A 22,501-nucleotide genomic window follows, 5' to 3' on the forward strand; every position below is an offset into this window, starting at 1 on the left:
CGACTTACCCTACGAAGTTGCTTCTGTAATTCCTCATTACCTGTATTGCAGAGCCCGCTCGAAAATGTTCAGTAAATCCCCATCATGGTGAACTCGTCCAACATATCCTTTGTTATCCTATTAATCTCCATCAATTTGCCTGGCCGCGTCGTCCACCCATCCTCCACCTCTCCAAGCTCAGTATTCAGCATATCCCGATACCGCTGATTAGTCAACAGACCTGTCCAAGCGCTTTTACTTGACCATGCACTAGGGAGTCCCATGAGAAGATTCATCTGACTCATTATGTGGCGAAACATCTCGGAAAAGAGGACGAATTGGGTTGACGGCTCGATCAGAGGTACATCGGCAAACGACATGGGAGCCGCATCGATGAGATCCTGGTGTGGATCTGATATTGAGTTGAATATGATCTTGAGTACAACTTCAAGATGTTTGATGAGCTGCACGTAGCAAGATATTATCAGAAACATAGTCGGTGAGTCGAATACAGGGGGAAGCTCGGGTGTAGTGCTTCCGGATGTTGGTGTCGCTTCACCCGACGAAGAAGCTATCGGCTCAGGAGATTCCGTGTTTGCCTCCAGGGATAGCATCATCCTGTTTTTATGTGGCTTGCGACCTTGGCAATACACAGTCCGTATACCGAGCTGCCGATGCAGTGTCTTGAGGACAACAAGGTACTCTTGCGCCGCCTTCAAAACCACCTGGATATTCTGATACCCATTCTGCCTCTCCCGATCTTCACACACAAACGCACTCAACCGAAAGTCATTCTCAAGCTGCGACACGAATTCCCATCCCCGGTGGATATCGACATTAAGTTTCGACAACTTCTCGAAAACCTGCATACTGGGGACTATGATCTTTTGCTCGATCTCGGGTGGATCAAGCTCCGACACAGAAGGCCACGCATCCATGGGAAACGGGAGACTTTCAGGCGTATACCCGCAAAACGGATCAAGATCCCAAGCTGTGTCGTCCAGTAGCGCTTGAACAAACTGCATATCCTCAGCAGGCCTGTGAAGCACCATGTCCTTCTTTGGCGGTCTGCCGACGCGTCGTTGCAGGCCAGCCTGACATGTCAGGCCGAGACGGGTGCAGCGGGCGCATGAGGGCGAAGAGAGGGACCGTGAGCAGCGCAGCTTCTGCCGGCGACAGCGCTCACATGCTGAGCGAATTTGGTTCGGGTGCGTGTGCATTGTTTGTTTTGGTGATGAGTTTTGAGAAAACGGGCTGATGAGTGAGACGGATGGAGGAAACGGGCTCGGAGGCTTTTTGTGGGGCGACCGGAGGCTTTTGAGGAGTGGAGATGCGGGAGGGACGGGAGGGAGGCGGGGCCGGGGTGTTTAAGCTTGGGATGTGATTTGTTCGATTCATAATTAGATGGCGGTTTTGGATGTGAGTGTTTGGATTTATCACATTATCCGTCATTAAAGGGTCTTTGCGTGAGGAAGTTGTTGACGTGGCAAGGACGGCTGAGAGTTGTTGAGCTGTGAGTTATTGGTAGAATTGAGTTCTGACGGTTGTTCAAACGTTTGAGTGCATCATTTCCCGTCGGTGTGAATGTTTGGAGGACTGGGCATGAGTGGAAGCGGATGGGCAACCTGAACTGTGATCTCTGATATCTGCGGTCGTTTCAAAATTGGAAAACAGAACTTGTGTGTGTTTGGCTGCTTCTCTTCTCTCACTGCTCCAAGTACGTGTACAGAGACTGGAGTGTGAATTGCCCAAAGTTGAAGTTTTCGGGCTGTGATGTGATAGATGCGATATCATATCTGATACCTCACGGGAGCGTGCTTGAATACACCACAACTCCCGCCGACACAACACTCCGCCACCACGGCAAGGTATGCCACCTCATCAAACATAACTCAACATTTAGGACACATGATGTTTTCTCTTTTCTCTTGGCTCATCAAAAATTGATGATGTAATAGAGAGCCCGGACTTGTTGCCCAGATATATAACCTCTTCTTCTTCTCGATTTCATTTCTGTTCTTCAATTATCTCGCCCCGGGCTTCCCTCGCGGTTGTGCTGGGGTAACCCCCTTGTGACGATGCTCTCGGTCTCTGACCTTGGTGCTGAGTCTTTTGTTTTACCAGATGTTTCAACTGCGACTTTCTCTACCAAGAGGAGTTAAAGTTTAACACGGACGGTTGACGAAAGACAGCTGCGGAAAGCTGTTGGTCTCTCCAGAGACCACCCGAAGGTTCGTTGATGGTTTCTTCCAGTTTCCATCTTTTGACCTGACAAGTTTAGCTCCGCCAAGGTGAGTCACCATTCTTCTTGAGGGATGGGGTGAGGGGGCTTGTTCATTCAGCCCCCGAACACACTTCACGCGCCCATCACCCTCGAAGATACACTGATGACGGGGACTATGCTCTGTCATAGCTTTCAACTCCTTGTCATCACTCACCCTGGTAAGGCTGAGGTTCTTCAAGTCCCACTCTGGTAATGTCACTTGTCTATATCGTCCTTCAAGTCAGGAACTCCATGCGTTCCATGCCTGAGACGGATGATTAAGAGACTTTACAAGATGACAGACTGCCATCGACAGGGACAAATCATGGTATGTTAAAACTTTTACTCTCTTTGCATTCACAATATCTAATTCAACACAGGACCCAGAATCCTGGCGGACTAGGCTCAACTACCTGTTGACAAGTATCGAGACCTTTGATGCTTACCGACAAGCAAGATCGGCCGAGGACGTTGGAAAGTGGCAAACTGTTACTGATTGGGCGCTCATGTCCCAAGGTGGTCACAACACCGGCCCCCATACAGACAGCCACGGCATGGGCACATGGATCACAGTGTCCAGTACTTGTAAGCATCTGATGAGTCTTCTTGTTGTTGGACCTCAAGAAGAAGCACGATGCCGCACCTGGACCACCGGGAGTGCGGGCACCACAAGTTTACCAGCAACACACTTTCTGGCATGGGCGTTGGGAGTTGTTTTGTCCCAGCTTATCATTGCAGCAAGTGGCCTCTGGCACCCAGTCAAACATAGCCTTCTACTGTGTGGCCACAACGGGGAGACGACCAAATGGCCCCTGGGACTCGCCAAGCCCTATTTAGACCTCAACAGCAACGAAGTACTGTTGGCTTGGGTCGGCGAAGTCTCGTCAACAGTCTCACCAACCCAGCCCAGTACTGAGCACCGCTACCGACCAAGCACATCCACCATGTCTCTCCCTTGCTGAATTGCTTTTGTCGGTCCTTGCATTGCTGCCTCGGCCACTTCACAGTTCACTACTTAGATCTCAGCTGCCGAAGGGATGCCTACTTCTCAAGTGAGGGACACTGGTCCGTTCAAGGCTATGCCACCTACTGCATGGACAGAAGACCGCCGCAGTCCCAAGTCTCGTCTACATATCATATGAGAAACCACAATATGGCTTTAACCAGTGTGGCGTTGATGAAGCTTTACATCGAAGGATATGAATCCCAGAGCCGTTTCCGGCCCGTGAGTCCTTGATAAAAGGCAACCAAGACACGAGAGATTGTGAGAAGCACCACTGCCCTCGGTATCTGATCCAAGTACCTCGCAGGCATCGATTTGTGTACTAAGTGTCGGCAAAACAAGATCCCTCCGCTGGAAGAAGAGGAACCAAAGCGATCCATCTTGATCAAGTCGAGATACAAAGCGGAAATCCAGCGGGCCAAGTAGCAAAAATATACAGCAGCCGGTTCTGACCCCTTGAAGCTCTTCGGTGAGCACAACCTCTCGTCAAGCTCAGGGCGTTCATCCCCCTCTGACCAGAATGAGTCTGCAGTTTCATGATGGAGAATCAAGCTCAACACCCATAACGGTGCAGCTTACCGGGAAGCCCCTGTTTCAGACCAGAATGAGCCTGCAAGCTCGAGCACTCAAAAAGTCCGAATTTCAGCGGATGTATAAGGCATACCCTGGGCTGCTACAGTCAAAGAGTCTTCTTGAACATGATCAGACAGATCGAGGAATTTGAAGTTCTGATAGTCGACATGATCAACGGAGACACCGACACCAACGTTGGCACTTCGTGCCCGGTACCTCGCAGTACGAGAGCTGCTCCTACGTGATACGAAAACGCAAGCACAAAGTTTCAAAGTACGCCACAGGCTCATGCAACAGGAGAGTATCAAGTACAACGACTTTATGCAATACATAACATCAGGACAAGTATACAATGGCGATAACGACTAGCACGAGTACGAGATCGGAGTCTGGCACTTCTCGGTCGGCATGGCGTCGCAAGGCTGCCCTTGAAGACTCCTCCCATTCCAGCCATTTCTCAGCAGCACAAATGTTACCGAATAGATGCTGCTTACATGTTGTATGAGCCCACCCTGCATTGCTATCACAGAAGAAGGGACAATGGTTTACCCAAATTCAATCTCAAGACCTTGAGAACAGCATTCGGAAAGGCATCACAAAAGACATGGACGTACAGGAGACCCTACAATTTGGTTGAATGGAACGTCGAGAAGAATTACGAACACGTCCTGGAACGCATCGATGACATTAAGGCTGGGAGAATCTGGATACTACCTCTGACGACGAGGATGTAGAGATTATCAAGTCTTCCCCAGCAAACGTCCTCTAAGCTGTCACTTCGGGACGCTCCATCAATTGCATTTTGGGGAGACCCTCACGAGCAACCTAGGTTCAGGTCAGACCAGTGGCTCTCCGAAAAGGAATTTCTCTTCTTTTAGAGCTTATTGCCTCCAATCGTGAGCCGGGGTGCGGATTAGAGTAGAGCCTGCCCATCTACCGCTCCTACAACCTCAAACACAACAAGGCGGCGAGGCTCGTCCACAGCCTGACATCGAACAAAACGCTGAAGAGCCTGGGTTTCTCTGCCGTCTTAGCAACAGTCTACAACATCTTCTCAACAGTTTCGGAAGACTTGTCATTGGTGTAGAAGACATGATCCCAGCCACCGTGTAAATTTATTCACAATGCTGTCCGCCTCACCAGGTTCGCCATCCTACAGTACGGTCGCTGGAAGTACCAGCACTTCGATGGACGCCTAAATGGGACAAAAAAGATTTCGGTAATCTTGACAATCCGTGGCTCAAAGGATCCCAATCTGGTAAAGACGAATTGCTGCAACTCTCCAGACGGGCATACGTATTGTCTCTCGTACCTAGGCCCTGCAAAGTACCCGAACCCAAGCCTGCCGGCAAGATCGTTGGGAGATTCTTTGCCCATGCTTGCCCTTCCCTGAGGTATTCCCCTTCAAAACCCTGCACAACAGACTGAGAGTCGGCGAGTCCGATTAGGCTCGTGTCCTAACTGTGAGGAAATGGTATCAGCACGGGCGAATGGAGGCTTTTCGAGACGATCGATGACTTTTTCAAGTCTCACATCGCTTCAACTGTCGTCACCGCACGATCTCAGCGACGTTGAGATCGATGAGAAATCATCCGTTCAATAATCAGTCGTTACCAGCTGAGTGTCAAAGGTAGTTAGAGTCATATTTCTACACACCCCTTTCGCGGGCCCTCTCCCCAAAAGGTGTCAAAGGTGCATCGAAGCTTGGGACTGGTTCCTTGGAGCAAACGAAGGAGCAATTCAAGGAGCTCATTGACGAGATGATGGCTCTACAGTAGAGCATGTCCCTCAATGAGCACTCCCACCTCTCGGCGACTGCGCTGAAGTCATGAAGGTCGAGTATATTGACCCACGGAAACGACCGTACGGAAAACCATCCTAATGGTTGCCATATAGAGAGAGGTACAGAATCCCCGGGAAGAGCGACGACATCTGGGCATTCGGGATTTCACTTCTCGGGATGATGCGAGCGCTCACCTATCATCACAATCAAATGGCAATGGAAAAGGAGATTGAAGCCCTCCAGGCGGCTTTCGTCGAGATCTCCAAGATATACGCCCGCCCAAATAAATCTATATTGGATTGTTTAGTCTAGTCCAGACTCGGAGAGTTCTCAGGACGAGGACGCTGCGGTGGCCCACGCTGGTACGCCCGCCATGTCAGGATGGACAAAACCCTCGCTCCATCAGGAATGAGCTTGCTTGTCTTGACCTGGGCACGATATAATTGGCTTGTTCATCAATGAATCCACCTGCAAAGAAACCTCATCTCCGCGATTCAACTGCCATCCTGTTCTACGATAGCTTCGTTCGTGACCAGTCAGATGACGGCAAGAGATTCGCCAGACTGAGAAACCAGGCACCCCAGAGAGAAAAGCATCCAAGGAGGCAATCGCTCGCTACAAAAGAGCCAACAAAAGCAACCCCATCAATATACTGAATATCGGCATTTATAAAGATAACCCATTTCCTGCATGTCTTGCAGACCAGATGGATTACAAGCTGATAGACCTCTTGCGCACTGATAATGGCAAGCTTGAAGAATCGCTTCTTTATCAGTCTCTCACCCAGCTGCCTTGACATACATCAATGTGGCTGTGGCCGCGGATGTTGAGAATGATGTTGAGGGCTCCAAAGATGAACAATTCATGTCAATCATCAACATACAGCAAAGTTTCACCATCAACAAGACGAGAGACAGGCTCCAGGTGAGCCTGCGAAAGGATCATCTTGAATGCTATTCCTTTGTCAATCTACCTCAATACGACCCGACTGATAGGCAAGGGCTTGCAGCGCGCGTGTGATGCGGAGTTGAAGGAAGTTGAGGACAAGGTCAAAGAGAGACTGCTCTGCGGTATCTGTTAACGGCGCTGAGGAGGCTGAAGCGGAGTTCGATGAACCGCCGTGGATTTCAGAATGTATGAAGTTGGAGAGACCCCGGCACGTGCTTCGGCCACTGCCCGATTTCCCAATGTGCGTCATTGAGGAATAGGTTGTTCGAAGTTGAGGTAAGCTCATGACTCAGGTATCAAATCCTCGCTGTGGTGATGGTTTCGCTGAGCCATTCATCTTTGGAGGTCCTGATCCTCGCCTTCGTCTTGCAAACCCCAGCTTCGTAGGCTAGGGTTAACCACGTGGAATCGGCTTCAACATCACAATTCAAGAGCTCTTACAAAAAGAACATATGAGTCCAACGAGCTCATAGATGAGACGGCCACTCTCTAGCAAAGCATGTATCTGATTGAGCAGAAACAGCGGCGGATGTTCTTCAAATAACAGAAGCAGCATAATGCAATGGGGGAGGAGAATTATCAAGATAATATTTGTCTCCTATCAGCCTACGGGTGGCACTCCACGTCGAAGCCTCCCGTTTCTTCCCCCCGAACTCAGCTTTCGCATCATCGAAGAGTCTGAAGAGACTTCCATCTGTCTATCGAGGTACCAGAGATTCCATATCACGATATCATGGCCTTCGCATAGAGGGACACTTGGCCAAGCAAGGATAGCGCAGCTGGGGCTTGTCTCAGCAACTTGGAAGAAGATGCAATTCTCTTCACACATATGAGGCGCCCTCACCGTTAAGAAGAGAGCGTCGAGCATAGACTTGACTTTGCAAATCTCAATGATCAGATCAGGCGGGCCAGTGATATTTCCTCAAAGGATATTAGTTGCTACTAGTGTCCATCCTCCAACTTAGTCGTCGCCAAGATCTGCACCTATAGTGAACATATCGCAGGAAGCCAACCCATGGCAGTATACACGAACCCATGTGGCGCAATCAAGCGAACCCTTACCTCATGAGCCCCCCAAACCCCAATCTCACTACGTATATGCGAGGAGTTGGCCCCCAGCGGGTGTTCAGATATTTCAAAGTTCCTTCACCCTTGAGCATTATGACCCTTCGCTGAGGCTTCTCCCTCAAATTGAGGAACAGACCCAGACCTATCACCAGGAACAAATGAGCGCCGGCTCCGGCTGGCCCTGAAACTATCGCCAGCCCCAGTCCGCCTCATTCCCTTCAACCTCAAAAGACGAGAGATTTGCAGCACTCGAAGTCCACAAAGCCTGAGTTGAGCTTCACCGAGAACGGAAGGCAGACAATAGCGGCAAGAATGCACCAAACCCGAGATGAGTGGGACAGGAGTGAGTTCGCCGCTATTGTCATAAACGAGGCAACGCTGGTCAAGGCGATCAAGGGGAGGAGTTTCTTCGCATTGTCGGAAAGCGCCTGAAGAAAGCTGTCGTGCTTTTTGCGAAGATGGCTGACAAGAACCAATTGAATCAGGATTCAAATGATACTTCTTTATGAGCTCAAGCAAGGTCTCTTGATATGGCCTCTTTGTTCAAGCTCACTGAAGCAGAAGTTGCTGAAAGAATTGGCGTGAGCGAACCACAGACAAAGACAAGGACAAGGAGGGGGAAGAGGGTCCTCTCTGCCCTCCCTCCTCGCCGAAGCTGCCATACAAAGCAGACTTTCGAAAACTGACAGACACATATCTATCGTGAGCTCTTCTGTAGAAGCAAGAATCAAAACTTCGCGGAATCACTGATTCCAGCGAACCCGGGGGAGACAGGGTGACGGTAGAAGAGAGAATCAAGATGCTTGGTAGAGACCCGGAATCGACCCCGAACGCTGAAAAATGCAGAGGCTGCCAGGAAGCATTTCAAGAACGAAGCATGCAGGCAATTTGCAACGGGACTGTCTATAGTAGTGTCACAGCCGTGATACTTGCTACTCATATGAAGGGTTTCAGAAGCACTTCGAGACTTGCGAGCGTGCACAGTGAGTCTGGAAGAGCAGCGCGTTGCCTACACTATCATCGACGCTGACATCGCCTCGCATGGCGGTTATTGGGGCGGCCCGATCTATCCAGGATACACCATGCACGGAACGCAAGATAATCATCCGCGTCTCCTCGGATCCCTCGTCAAATCCTTTGTGGCCCACCAAAGTCAACGCCCGGATCAGCCCTGCGATACTTGCTTGGCCAGCACGAACATTTAAGATGACTAACTCGGGCAACTCAGGGTTGGAGACCGACCGAACACGCCCAAACCAACGACGTATGTGTCCACCAAAACACCGTGAAGCTCACGGTCAACCGAGCCTACAACGCAGCGGTGCAACGAATTGCCTGCGCAGCCGACGTAGTGGCGCCCAAATCGGTAGTTAGCCTCCGAATACGCTTTACCAGTTACTATTAAGACCTGTCTGATGATAGGCATCATATATTGGTACTCGGTGCATCTGCGGGATATCACCTTGGCCTTCTGTGCGGCAGCTCAAGATAATGATAAGATCTCAGATAAACATATCTTCCGCCTCCAAAAGGCTTAAGAGCGATGGAGCTAGAGAAAAACAACTCGTCTCGAAAAGAAAGCTCATCATCGAAGAGGTCATGCACAAACAGAACGAATACAGTACTTTGAAATGCAAACATGACGAACATGAGAAACTGACGAACTATGAGATGATGTCGTAGTGGCTTCTTACCTCGTCGATGCACCGACTGGCGATGCCACTCCTGAACTCATCCCTCGTCTACTTACGCCTATCAAGCTCCATGAAGTTGCTTGTCGTGAGTCTTTACTTTGACTCTCATATTATTTCATCTTGTTTTGTTGCTGTCGTCATGGAGCTTTGTTTTTCCTCCAAAGTTACTGAGGCATGACAGATGAGAGTCAACAGCAAGACTGGGGTCACTTCATCGGCGTTGCACGAGAGAATGTGGTTGAGAAGCGGGAAAACCTGCTGTTTCTGTGCGCTGTTGCTCGGTACCAGAGGCCTGTCCCAACTACAGCACTACGAATGATCCGCAGTGTCTCCTTTATACAAAGACTGGAGACACCGGAAGCTATGGCTGCTGGTCATTGCGCGACTGTCGAAAAGAGCGACAACACCAGTAGAACCAAACTGTCTCTTTCACTTGCACCAAACCGCAACAGTCAGCAGCGGACTGATGATATATACGACGCCTCTGACCTCTCACAAGTGCGGGTTTTGTGAGGAATATGTACCCATGCTATTCCTCTCAACATGTACTTGAACATGTCACGAGTGTCTCCGAACATCGCCTCGCATGGCGGTGATTAGGGCGGAGGAGATGCTCACATGGCTCTCCTCATGTTACTACTGTCTCATGACTGAGAAGGATAGAGCCCTCAACTCACTCGACTCTGTGATTTTCTCAGTGTTTGGTTTCCCAGGCCATACGCGTGCCAACGTGAACTGGCCTGGCTTCAACTCTTCATCTGTGCCTTCTCGCGCATACTTGATACATGTCTCGAAAAGCGGCCCACACCTACAATGCTCAAGTCTTAGCTTTCTGTAGAGCCACAAACTTGTGCCGCTCAGATTCTTCGACGTGATGAAATTGGAAGTTCTGATGTGTCAGATACCAAGTTCTAGCTCCACTGCTCTTCAACCGATACTTGCTTCAAGAAGAGGCTTCGCGGGAAGAACCTTGCCTTGTTGTGTTCCAAAACACGCCGGAAGCCACAGTTCTTGTGGACCGACCATCCGTCGCCGAGTTCATCAGTGAGTATCTTCGGATGACTCGCAATCTTTGTCGTCTCAGTCGTGTGATGACAATGGCTTAAGTGGATGTCTAACGCCACCAACTTCCAGATCAAGAGGCCATGTTTCAATCTCAAATAAACAATAAACCGGAAACAAAGAGGCCAACGAATCATTATACCTAAGTTGTGAGCTAGATGTGTTATTTGCAGTTGAGACTCGTGGCTGAGAGCTCAATTCAGCCTGGACCGCGATGAGAAATGCAACCTCGGAGCGCGACGATGCCGAGGAAAAGCTCAAGGGCATTGCGAAGAACAAACGTGAACGCCAAATCGCAATTAAATGCGAAGAGCGAGAGGCCTTGTACCCCAAGGCGAAATGTTGGGATGGTCCTGACAAATGTGTTCCGTGCCTTGAAGAGGGACTCCTATATAGGGAGGTAAGTAAATGCTCTTTTTGACCAGTCTGTGATACTAATTATTGATTATAATAGTTCCTAAATATCCAGGATGAAAGTATACAGCGACTCATGCAGAGAGAACTTTGACAACAGGCCCAAGAGGGGGCCAGATGGATACTGCGAAATCAAACCACTCAACACCGCCCCCAGAGCCTACAAATAACCTGCCAGTCCCAGACACTCAGCAGCCAGCAAACGCGCCAGTCGATGGTTTAATACAATGCGAAAGATTTCTTAATTGAGTTCACTAGCATCTCGACACTATCTGTTCCTCAAAGCGACGGTTCAAACTTCATCTTTTACATCAAGCATCAAACATAATCATCTACTCATCATGGCTACGACCATTTCTATCGAGTCGCCGGTAGAAAGGGATCCTGACATCGAAGCTTGGGCTGGCTTTACTGAAGATGCCTGGTCTCACTTCCTTCAAGCCATCTTTGTCGCGCTCAAACTTCTCTGGTCAGGCGTTCAAGGAGTCTCGTCCACGTTCATGATGGACAATCTCGTACCACCAAGAGGATCCGGAAACTGAAGGAGAACCCAACCATCTTCCGACAGGAGCCTCGTATGAATATAGCGTCAACCAGAAGCCATTACCTATGGTTCTTGAGGTACCCATCAAGATGATCGAAGAGAGGTTTGCTGAAGGCGCAAGGTATTTCGGTGCTTAATAAAGACTCTACAGTATTCAAACATGAGATTTGTCTCTATGACCAGAGAAAAAGAGAGCATGGCTTTCTTTATGGGAGAGACGCCACATCGAGAAGATTACACAGCCCGCTTCCTCTCTACAGCATAACGAATCTCACTCGAAACTACATGAGAACACTCCCAAGGCGCTTTTCAACCAACTCTTACACCGCTCGTGCCTCTGGTAAGTAAGCCCATACGTATCGCTTCGATTCATCACTAATATTTCACTTGCAGGTGCGGCTGGGCTGAAGTCTTTGCCCTCTCCACTCATAGATCTCTCTGCCTTGAATCCTGAATTTTCAAGAATAAGCGACATGATGAGAGACATAGAGATCAAAGTTCTAATTGTGCAGAGCGTGAGGATGGTGAGAAATCGCCCCGAAGCGACAGTCTACTGGAAATGGCACGGCAGGTAACGATTCAGAAGTCAAGACAAGCTAACTAGTCATGGTAGGCAATGGCAAGCATGTCTTAGAGGCACATCAACAAATTCATTCATGGACTTGTCCGTAAGCGATGTATGACTGTATATGCCTTGCCAAGAAGATGGTAATGATACCTCAGTTGGCCCGAAAAGGAAGAAAACAATGAACTCTGACAACGCAGTTTCCAAGTGGTCTTCAACATGGAAACCATGGACAATGTTTTGCCTGGTTGAAATTTACATGCAGTCAACAATTCAACCTCCAAACACATCATTCCAAAATGCCTCCTAAGAGACGAGGCCCAAGCAGAAAACGATGGCGATCGCCGAATGTCAGTCATGTCCCGCGAACAACGCGGGCAGCACGCCTCAACAACGACGACCAAATCCCTTGCCAGATCCCTAAAGACAGCTACGAGTACCCGGAGTCCTAAGACATTCAACTGGTGGTTCGGACTGAACGGTATCCGAGTTCGGGCAGAGTCTGTTTGAGGGGGTGATTAGTTGCGCCTTATTGGATCTGTCTTTCTTTATTGACCAAGAAAACCTGGCAACCATCATGCCATTATAACAACTATCTACTCCCCTGGCGAAGGGCGAACAAAACAACAAAACGACAAAACGACAAAACGACAAAACGACAAAACGACAAAACGACAAAACGACAAAACGACAAAACGACAAAACGACAAAACGACAAAACCCACATCAGAACGGTGAAAATGTCTGATGTCTCAAACACGGGATACCATTGAGCATTGACTCTTGTTTCAAGCTTTTTCTCGAGCGCCTAAAGCAAACCCTCCGGCATACGATGAGTTAGAGAACCTCCGTTGCTGCTTTGACAATATTATGCTCCTGTGCTGGATGGCCGCGTAGGGGCTTTATATGTCTTGACCAAGCCAATTGACCCTAACAACAACTGAACCAAGCTGCATGCCGAACTACATGACATCTGGTTATCAACGACCGGTTTCCTTCCCCAAAAGCTGAAGACATCCGAGATTCACCTAAATCTCATCATGACTACAGCCTCTGCTCAGTAGCCCAACGTCAGTCAGGGCGCAGCTTACTTACAAGCTAAGCTAATGTTTTAGATCACAATTGGCCTGCAAGTTCGAGCTCGGAACGAACATCTTCATCATCTGCAGCTGGCCCCTCTGGTCACATCCGTCACCTCAGCGCAAGCCCCTGCTACAGCTCGGGGTTTCTATTCCTGCCATCCCCGCTATAGCAGAACTTAATCTGAGCAAAATAATGCTATACAACTATCTCGGCTTGGTTTATGGGGCGTGCAGCCAATACCCGAACCTGATCCTCCATCCGACTCTGATAAATAGTCGAACAATGCGACGCCTACCACCACGGGAATTCGTCTTTGTGGTGATGATATCTTTTCGGTGACAATATCTCGTGCGCCATAATTCACACTGAAGATGAGTCCATCTGAGTTCTTCAGCAATAGAGACAAGGACCATGCTTCTTAGGGAACATGAAAACAATACCGCGTCGCATGTCAACGACGACTTTGCAACCGCGATATATTTAACATTTCATCAGGGTAATCTCCGTACTGGCTGGATTACAATCAGTCATCCCAGCCAGAGAATAACATTGAAGAAACTCGTGTCTCAGGAGTTCCACACATGCTGAACCCTCTCCAGCCCCAGGGACAGTATAAGATGGCAGAATCCAGCAGATCTAGGATTACACAAAATATTTAGAGAAGAGTTGGCAGTGAGCGGAATTGTACTGATCGGTCTTATACTGTTCCCCTTCTATAAGAGGATGAAAGGAACGCTCCTTATGTGGAGATCCCGTCCCATGACGAGTATAATCAACGAGATCTGCGACGTGTAACGGGCATAGCATGTGGAACGCAGCAAGTCTTGTCGATCTGGCCTGACTACTGTTTGAGCAGATCGGCAAACTCTTGCTGAGAAAAAACAAAGGAAAAAAGGAAAAAAGGAAAAAAGGGGAGAAAATGGGGGAGGAAAAGGAAAAGGAAAAGAATGGGGGGGATGCTAGGCCAAGGGCAAAGTTGTCCTTGCTGGGGGCTGCCCACACAAGCTGTCCCTTGTTTAGCGCATTACAGACTTGCCACATTCCACTCCATTGGAGAGTTCATATCTAGCTACCATCATTTGGGCTACTGATTTGACTTCAACTTCGAATGTTTGTAACTCGGGGTGTTTAGCAGCAAGCCAGCTCAAAGAGAGCCTCAAGGAGCGCCAGTGTCAGACAACTAGCGGCAACTTGGAAGATGGCTCGGGCTACGAGCTTCCTCTACAGTTACATCCTCTATCCCTGAAAAACAGTCCCCAGGTCAATTTGACGGCTAGAGGGAGGCGCTGGAACGGAGTCGAGGCATCCTATGGGGCCAGGCCGCGCGGGATGCAGGACAAGGACAGGATCAAAGATTCTGTCAACTGCTTCTTATGGAAGAAGCGGTGACGTCGATGAAGATAGAGATCGACAGGATGCATCGAGAGAGTGCTTTTGAGCTTTATGAGTTCACCTTCTCGATTTATGTCAAGCTACACACCTGGGATTGTACCATCCCCTCGAAGGCTATGTCTTAGTTTCTTTCTTCGCTTGTCTACTGCAGTTTGACATGTTTTATGATATGCAAAGACTAACGGGAGCAAGTTCGAAGACGCGCCTACTGACGAACTTGACCGTCAGAGGTTCGAAATTGGATATTTTTCTGACAGCCTCGGCAAACTGGGCAACTTCGTCTACAAGTACAGTGCTCATCACAGGATCAGCCCACGAGCAATACATCTTGTCCTGAGATCAGGAATTGAAGAGACGCTGGAGACTTACTATAGTTTCGGCAGTATCATACAAGCGATCTGTATAGGCAGGGTTACCAACAGGCGAAAGGAGCCAGTTGGACTTCGGGTGAATGGAGAGAAGCAAAGTTGCTGATCTGAAAGTGCCCCTGCATGGCGCAGTCAACGTCATGCAACACCTCATGATTCTCTCCACACTCAGCATGTTGGTAACCTTCAACCTCGGGGCCAGACTCACCCGGGGGTAGGTGATTGTAATCCCCCCAGGGACACATGGTCAGAAGCCTACTGCAAGCAAGACCTTCTAAGCCATGACGGACACGATGGCTCCTCCAAGCGTCGGTTGTTATCTCTTAAATTCGACAAGATATTCATGCCTGCCTACATGAAACGTCACGGGTCTTCCCTGATCAGCGGGTCACCAATGTATGAACTCATGCCTTAGCAGATTCCTCAAGCCTTTTACTCTTATTCTGTTTATCACAAGGACCTCTGGAGACTTGCGATGTATACAGCCTGATCAGGGAAGAAACACCAGGCTGCACAAGCCCGCCCTCACTCTACAAGTACACAGTTTACCCGTCAAGATATGGTATTCGCGAAGGTTTATACTATCTGAAACTCGACAACAAGGCATCGAAAACTAAGGACGTGCAAAGTCTCTTACGAATGTTTGGAATCGGCGGACCTGGCGTTGACATATGGTTGGCTCTAACACGGCTGTCTGCGTGGGAGCCTTCACCAGGGACTTCCAGCAGAGGAGGTCTTTCGGCATAAGTGATCAACATCACTACAAAATCATTTCCAACTTCTAACCCTTTCTAATCTTCAAATACTCTCTTCAAGATGGCTGTGCCTACTATCACAGTCTCCCTTCCCAAAGCTACCCCTGGATCTCCCACGACCCGGGCTGTCACAACCCCCGTCGAATGGGATCGAAAGACTAAACCTTCAAGCACTGCCGCGTCAATATCAAACGACTGCAATCCTTGCAGGGATTAGACGACCAAGTGGGTTATCATCTACAGTATCATCAAGTCCGAGATCGCGGGCTTGGATGAGTTTGCAGAATCTGACGGAAATGCACCCACGACCAACAAGTTCCAAGATATTATCAACCCTCCGCCAAATGTACTGAACGTAACGCTGGCGGAAGACCATGGTGAACAAAGCCCAGCGGAACCCTCGGTCTCGATGGTTAGAGACCATCAAGACCAGAACTCCCGGCGCTACAACCAAGGATAGATGAATCTAGATCTACCGAAGTTCGAAAACAACTATGCAACCTTCAGCATACGTACAACTCGCACAACCTAATTTGCCTTCCACAAAAGCCTTTTGCAGCGATCAAGGCTATGCTTCGGAACAGCAAAAGAAAGAACAAAATGATAAGATCCGCGAAAGTAGAAAACAAAATTAACTACGGCCCTTCCGTTCACGTTCATTTATCTCAAAACAGTGTCTTCGCACACAAAACTGGATAAATACTACGTGTATGCGATTCTGGGACACATGACCCTCAGGAGTCAGTTTGAGACATAATTCCCAAACCCATGGGCTACGATCGGCCACAGGCACTCGAATTCAACATTTCGGAACTGGTCCTTGAAAGAGCTCCGCCACCAGACCAGCCGAGAGGAGTTGCGGATACAGAACCAGCTCAAGACGTACGTTCCAGATTACATCGAACCCGACAATGAATACGCCCCAGTCGACTATCTGGAAGCAACCAGCAAAGAGCTTGATCTTTCTGTTGCTAGTAGTTATCAAGAGAGGCTCGGGCTTGTTTCTGAGGATACTCCGAATATAGTCCACCAGATTCGGGTCTTTTCATAAATGAGCAACAAGTCTACCATCACAAGTCTTGCTGTAGATGACGACCTGATAACAGCAATACTACGGAGTCACGTACATGAGGGGAAGCAGGCAGCACTCTCTATCCCCAATGAAGTTGTCCCTCCTTGCAAAAACACCACCTGTCCCTACGACAGACTCCCCTTTGGCGCCCACGCCGAGGACGCCCCCTCAATCTGAGGTTACGACCATATGAATGAGCCAGCATGGGCGATGTGCTTAATCAGCTATTCACCAGTCCCCCAGGTGTATAAGCCCATCACTACTCTCCGGCACCAAGTCAAGGTGCAAAACAGGGAGGTTCATCACCTCGGGGAATAGAGCTAACAAATCTGCAGCCACGCAGACAATCTAATGGCTCTTCGCCTGTCAGCAGCTGCATATTGAAAACAGCAAGCTCGAGATGGAAATCCAAGGCTCAAAGAGGAGTCGTGCTCCAGGTTGGGCAGGCCGTGGAGTATCTGCATGAGAAACGACTCTTTCACACAGACATTAAGCCACGCAACATCGTAATTCGATCCTGTTCCCCAGTTGATGTTGTCCTCGGCGACTGTGCCGAAGGCAGAAATGCCATAACAAGGCGAAACCTTCTCCCTCGCCATTGGTGACGAACCCAGTGTACTGAGCATTTCCATCAACTTCGTTTCCAACAGTAAGTTACGCCACGCACAGCTACCAGAGCCTTTCTCCCCTTACTAACTGCTTCCCAGCGCAATAGAAACGAACTTCTCACCCCTTCCCCGTAAACTTCTGGTACCGCTTCCAGAACGTTGACGGAGACTGGGTCAGCAGACACCACTGTCAGCTCCCTGGATCTGCACAAAAATTATGCCACCCAAGAAATTGGTTTCACACGTTTTTCCACATTACATCCGCTTGTATCTGACCAAAAGACCAATGATGCGCGACAGTCGTATAAGGAAGAACAACTTGCCACTCCACATGCACCAAAAACTCGCTCATCTCCCGTCCTTATCTGCCTGCTGGTTTTCCATACCCCCTAGATGTGGTATACCCTCCTATGAGTAGATACCGTCTTACATCTATCTCTTTCTAAACACAACCTTTTAAAGATCAAAAGTTTACGGAAATCTTTTTGATGAATACATCACCGAGGAAGCCAACCAACGTCGCACCATGGAATCCTCACAATTCTATTGAGAAGCGGTTCAAGAAAACCGCTGAATCTGAAGTTCTCTTTGACTCATATTCTGAACCCATCCTTACGATGGATGCCACCGGGCATGTTACTGCGGGTTTCGATGTTTCAGAGCTCAGTGGCCCTGCCGCTCTTAATCAACACTTTGAGAATATCCGTATATTCTCATGGTCTTACAGGTTCATCTGATCCACTTGGAAGAGCTGATAAAGGCGAGAAGATGCAGTGAGATCGAGCGGGAGATTGTTGTGCTTCAGGAGAAGGCGCAGCAGAAATTCTATCGAGGACTGAATGGGATCATGCGGTCTGACTACAAGTACAAGATCAGCAGACTAGAGAAAGAACTTACTGGTCCATTGCGTGAATGAGCGGGATCCTTCATCTCGCTTTACGTCCGCGGTTGATTTTGGTGTTGGTGTTGATGCTTAACAGACCCGGACAGATGATCCATGTGGCAGGAAGAAACACAAACGACTCAACCAAGGGAATTGACACCTTTTTGGCCTGGTTGACATGCCGAGATCCATTACACGTCCATGACTTCAGCCGCCCATCCGAAGAAGGCCGTGCTCCGATTGCCCTGCCTTCCAAAGACACCAAAAGGAAAGGGCAGTTTGACTGAAGAAAGTACGGGAAAACCCCGTGTGATTATTGATCAAAATCAGCTGGATTGATACCCTCGGACTCGATCACACGATCAACATCAAACCCCCATGTCGAATGATATATTCCGCGACATATACATAACTACCCAGCATGCCAGTGACGAAAGACGGCCGCCACGGAGCTGGGTTTGATGGAATCGACGGACATAACGAACCCCCATCATGGGACGTTACGACTGACTTCCAGACTGATGGCATCGTTGAGGCTGAAGCGTGGCTTGCACGACAAAAGGAGTCTCACAGATGTCGAGATCAAAGATGCTGGCTCAATCATCAAGACAGACACCAAGGTTCGTCTTGATAAGGGTGTCGCAGAATTGGAGAGTCATGATCCAGGCTGTGAGAGATATCGCGCCAGAAGAGCCTGGTCTTTGAGACCCCATTGGACTAACCTCGTCCGATTATCTTGTACCGGCCTTTTGTTCTAACCATATTGGAACTGCAAAGGAATCATGTCTCGTAGAGCATGCGCATACTATTTCTGAGGCACGAGGAAGGACGGCATACTCCAAACATGACCTGGAGTACGGTTGACTATGGTGCTGAGGGATGCATGCATCCAAAGTATTCTCCAAGCCAACACTCGCAGCGACTAAAACATCCTTTTTTCTTGGATCGCACAAGATTGACATGTCGTCTCCTTCAAGAAAGACAGATACTCAGAAAATGCTTCGACAAACCAAAAGGGTAGACCATTAAGCCCCTTTGACAATTAAAAAGGGGGCAATCATATTTTGCCTCCTGATAGACACTACCGACTCCGAAGTCATAATCCCAACACTAGAATCCAGATTCGATCAAGTCATACGATCTCCTGTAGGCAATAGAGCCTTCTCTAAGACCTTTCTCCGAACAATTTTCCTCTCTCAATCGCGATATCCCCTCCGGCACTTCACTCTTCGTCACCTGAAAGACGCCACGTACAGAGGACAGGCGTACAATTAATTTGCAACTCGCTATTGTAGGACTGGATTTCGGGACTATGGGGATCATCCAGGAGTCTCATGGCCGATCTAATGGCCAGTCTCTTGATCTTTTGACTCTTGGCAAAGAACTGATGGTATAACGCCGATTGAGGGATCTGAGAGCTCGCGATTCATTCTCGCGGCTGGATGATATCATGACGCGTCTAAATCTACCGGAGCGCTACGACAGACATCGATAGACAGACTGTCATATCCTGTGACTGTGGCTCGCTTTTCGTCAGGTGCTGAACCACGTCTGCTTCAGAGTACCTGGATCTCAGTCAAGAAATCAAGCCTCAAGACCAGCATCACAGTTTGCATCATGCATGAGGCAATTCGAGCTACATCCTCAACTTCACCAAGGCTTGAATTGAAAAGCCTCGTCAAGATTTACCAAACCTTCAACCATTAATTACACGAGCCATCTCAACTAAAAACTGATATCTACATATAAATAGATACTTGGAAACAGGAATAAATAGAGGAGAGTTAATGGGGTACTAATTAGTTAATGAGACATAGCATAAAATGCAAAGAAATCTCATACTCATGTCTCCCTTGGTGACTGTTGTGAATAGAGTCTTACTCTGGGCTCGTCTCATTCCAGCGGGTGCTGGCTACTTGTACTACCCTGCACCCATAGAGTTCATCCAATAAGAAGGCGCAGTGGCAGAGTGGTCTAATGCGATAGACTAGAAATCTATTCTCCTCGGAGGCGTCTGTTCGAATCAGGCCTGCGTCGATTGGTATTTTTTGTCGTTTGCCTCTTGTTGTCTCGAACATTCTTTTTTTATTAGGTCATATTGATTGACAACAGCTTGGATTGATTTGATGCAAATCAAGGTTCGGATGATATTGATATATATGAGCTTTACTTCTGCAGTTGACATACTCATTATTCCAACTAATGCACATCCAGTAAAAGGTTTCTCTGTCCGGATAGCTAAAATTCATAACATCCTTAGACTGGTAGTAAGACGGAGTAAAACATTCGCCGCGTCTCATAGGACGGAGGCTTACTCCTGTTGAAAGCATCCGAACGTAAGCCCATCTCCAGCAATAGGACATCACACAAGCTACCGTATATAAGTTAGCTCAGTTGACAAATCTCATACCACGGAGCATTTCGTCAGAAATTAGTTTCCTGTGAGAGTTGTAGTTCATTTTATAAAGCCTCCGGTTTTCCTCAACTGCTGTTTCGTGACTTCATGGATTTCTCATATAAATTGGCATTCTTCCTCTAAGGATGTTACGCACCAAGTCAAGAAGACTTGTTGCGCAGTGATTATCATGGCTTCTGCAGAAATGAAAGATACTGCCTCACCTTACAAGGTGGAAGCATCTAACCAGATACTCTCATCGCCACCCTCCGTCAACTCGTCAGACCAGACGAAAACAGCCCAAGAAGATGAAGAAGCTCAAGTACCGGTGACTGCAAAGACAAAGCCGGCTTTCAATAGAGATTATCGCTTCTGGATGATCGTGGTTACTTTAGTCCTGGCAACACTCCTTGCATCTCTCGAAGCAACAGTCGTCATAACTTCTCTTCCAACCATCGTCGAGAGTCTCAATCTTGGGAGTAGTTACATATGGGTTACCAATGTCTTCTTCCTCACCACGTAAGTCCCTCCTCCGATTTCAACACGTAGCTGACATGATACAGAGCTTGTGTCCAACCTCTGTTCGGCCAACTCTGTAATCTCTGGGGCCGCAAGAAAGTCATGATGTTCATCTTTGCTACATACACACTTGGAAGTGGTATCGCAGGTGGTGCTAACGGCGGCGCAATGCTCATCGCTGGGCGTGCTATTCAAGGGATCGGTAGTGGTGGAGTTACAATGGTCAATGATGTGATCATCTCCGATCTGGTACCACTTCGATACAGAGGAAACTACATCGCTATCCTTCTATTAGTAGCGACTATTGGCTTCGCTGTTGGGCCTTTTCTTGGTGGTGTTATTGTTGAGAACACGACTTGGAGATGGGTAAGTAGATCGATGACATCTGCAGACATATACTGACTCGTTAGGTGTTCTACCTCAATCTTCCCATCGGAGGTGTTGCTATTGTCGTAACATACTTCTTCCTCAACCTCCAATACGATCGAACTCAGTCGACTATGGATAAACTCCGTCGCATTGACTACATTGGCAACGCTATTCTCATCGCATCAAGTGTCTCGATTCTCATCGCCCTTACATGGGCAGGTCCAGTTTATCCGTGGTCCGATGCTCGAATCCTAGCTCCCCTGATAGTCGGTCTCCTCGGTCTTGTCGGTTTCGTCGTATATGAAGCTTCGGGAATTCCCTCGGAACCTGTTACGCCAATTCGCCTATTCCCAGGGCGCACATCATACATCATCTACATCAACACGTTTCTCAACATGTTGTTAATCCAATGGTGCTACTTCTTCTTACCGTTGTACTTCCAAGCTGTCAGGTTATCGACACCTTCACGGTCAGGAGTGCAAATGCTCCCCGTTGCTCTCATCGCCATCCCAGGCGCTGCACTCTCTGCGGTCGTCCTCTCAAAATGGGGCAAGTATAAAATGCTTCACGTATCAGGCTTCTTCCTCATGACTCTCGGGGTCGGCCTCCTCGGTCTTCTCCACGAGGATAGTCCCCCTGCAGCTTGGATCTTGCTGCAATTCATTCCAGCTATTGGCTCCGGCTTTCTTCTGAATACCCTATTGCCTGCTTTCCAGGCAGCTACTGATGAGGAAGACCAAGCTGCTGCGACGGGGAATTGGACTTTCATGCGTTCCTTCGGCTCGGTCTGGGGTGTAGCCATCGCTGGATCTATTTTCAACACGTACACGAAGCAGTATTCGCATATGATTGATAATGGACTGGCGCGAGAAATGCTCAGCTCGGGAGATTCTTATCAGAGCGCGACACGAGCTTTCGTTCTGCAATTTGACGAGGTCGTTCAGACTCAAATTCGACATGTATTCATGTTGTCGTTGAGCAAAGTCTATGTTATTTCTGTAGCGTTTGGCGGGCTTGCTTGGGTACTCTCTCTGTTTGAGAAGGATGTTCCTCTGCGAAAAGAATTGGATACACAGTACGGCTTGGATGAGAAAGCACCCGTTGAGTAGAAGAAAGAAGAGGCATCGTAATCATATCTAATTTTTCTTTTTGTCAAAGCCC

General features: G+C 48.5%; 5 protein-coding genes and 1 non-coding gene across 6 annotated transcripts; 5 read left to right on the forward strand and 1 right to left on the reverse strand.

Annotated features, from left to right (window-relative positions):
• Positions 1–68: 68 nt before the first annotated feature.
• On the reverse strand, positions 69–1,199 carry FMAN_00312 (uncharacterized protein; the record flags this gene model as incomplete). The annotated part of the gene is made up of 1 exon (XM_041822146.1): positions 69–1,199. The coding sequence occupies one exon, from the start codon at positions 1,197–1,199 to the stop codon at positions 69–71; it is 1,131 nt and encodes a 376-aa protein (XP_041687856.1).
• Positions 1,200–2,537: 1,338 nt separating this feature from the next.
• On the forward strand, positions 2,538–3,204 carry FMAN_00313 (uncharacterized protein; the record flags this gene model as incomplete). The annotated part of the gene is made up of 2 exons (XM_041822147.1): positions 2,538–2,570; positions 2,623–3,204. The coding sequence occupies 2 exons, from the start codon at positions 2,538–2,540 to the stop codon at positions 3,202–3,204; spliced, it is 615 nt and encodes a 204-aa protein (XP_041687857.1).
• A 7,383-nt stretch (positions 3,205–10,587) lies between these two features.
• Positions 10,588–10,881, forward strand: FMAN_00314 (uncharacterized protein; the record flags this gene model as incomplete). Its single annotated transcript, XM_041822148.1, has 2 exons — positions 10,588–10,773; positions 10,828–10,881. The coding sequence occupies 2 exons, from the start codon at positions 10,588–10,590 to the stop codon at positions 10,879–10,881; spliced, it is 240 nt and encodes a 79-aa protein (XP_041687858.1).
• Positions 10,882–15,555: 4,674 nt separating this feature from the next.
• FMAN_16204 (uncharacterized protein) lies at positions 15,556–15,954 on the forward strand (the record flags this gene model as incomplete). Its single annotated transcript, XM_041822149.1, has 2 exons — positions 15,556–15,674; positions 15,738–15,954. 2 exons carry the CDS (start codon positions 15,556–15,558, stop codon positions 15,952–15,954), a joined length of 336 nt encoding a protein of 111 aa, XP_041687859.1.
• Positions 15,955–20,012: 4,058 nt separating this feature from the next.
• tRNA lies at positions 20,013–20,094 on the forward strand. The gene has a single exon. It is a non-coding gene; the product is annotated as a tRNA-Ser (tRNA).
• A 548-nt stretch (positions 20,095–20,642) lies between these two features.
• On the forward strand, positions 20,643–22,449 carry FMAN_00315 (uncharacterized protein; the record flags this gene model as incomplete). Its single annotated transcript, XM_041822150.1, has 3 exons — positions 20,643–20,971; positions 21,016–21,337; positions 21,382–22,449. The coding sequence occupies 3 exons, from the start codon at positions 20,643–20,645 to the stop codon at positions 22,447–22,449; spliced, it is 1,719 nt and encodes a 572-aa protein (XP_041687860.1).
• Between the last annotated feature and the right edge of the window lie 52 nt (positions 22,450–22,501).

Source organism: Fusarium mangiferae (assembly GCF_900044065.1).
Source record: "Fusarium mangiferae strain MRC7560 genome assembly, contig: FMAN_scaffold013, whole genome shotgun sequence".
In the NCBI taxonomy this organism is placed as follows: Eukaryota; Fungi; Ascomycota; class Sordariomycetes; order Hypocreales; family Nectriaceae; genus Fusarium; species Fusarium mangiferae.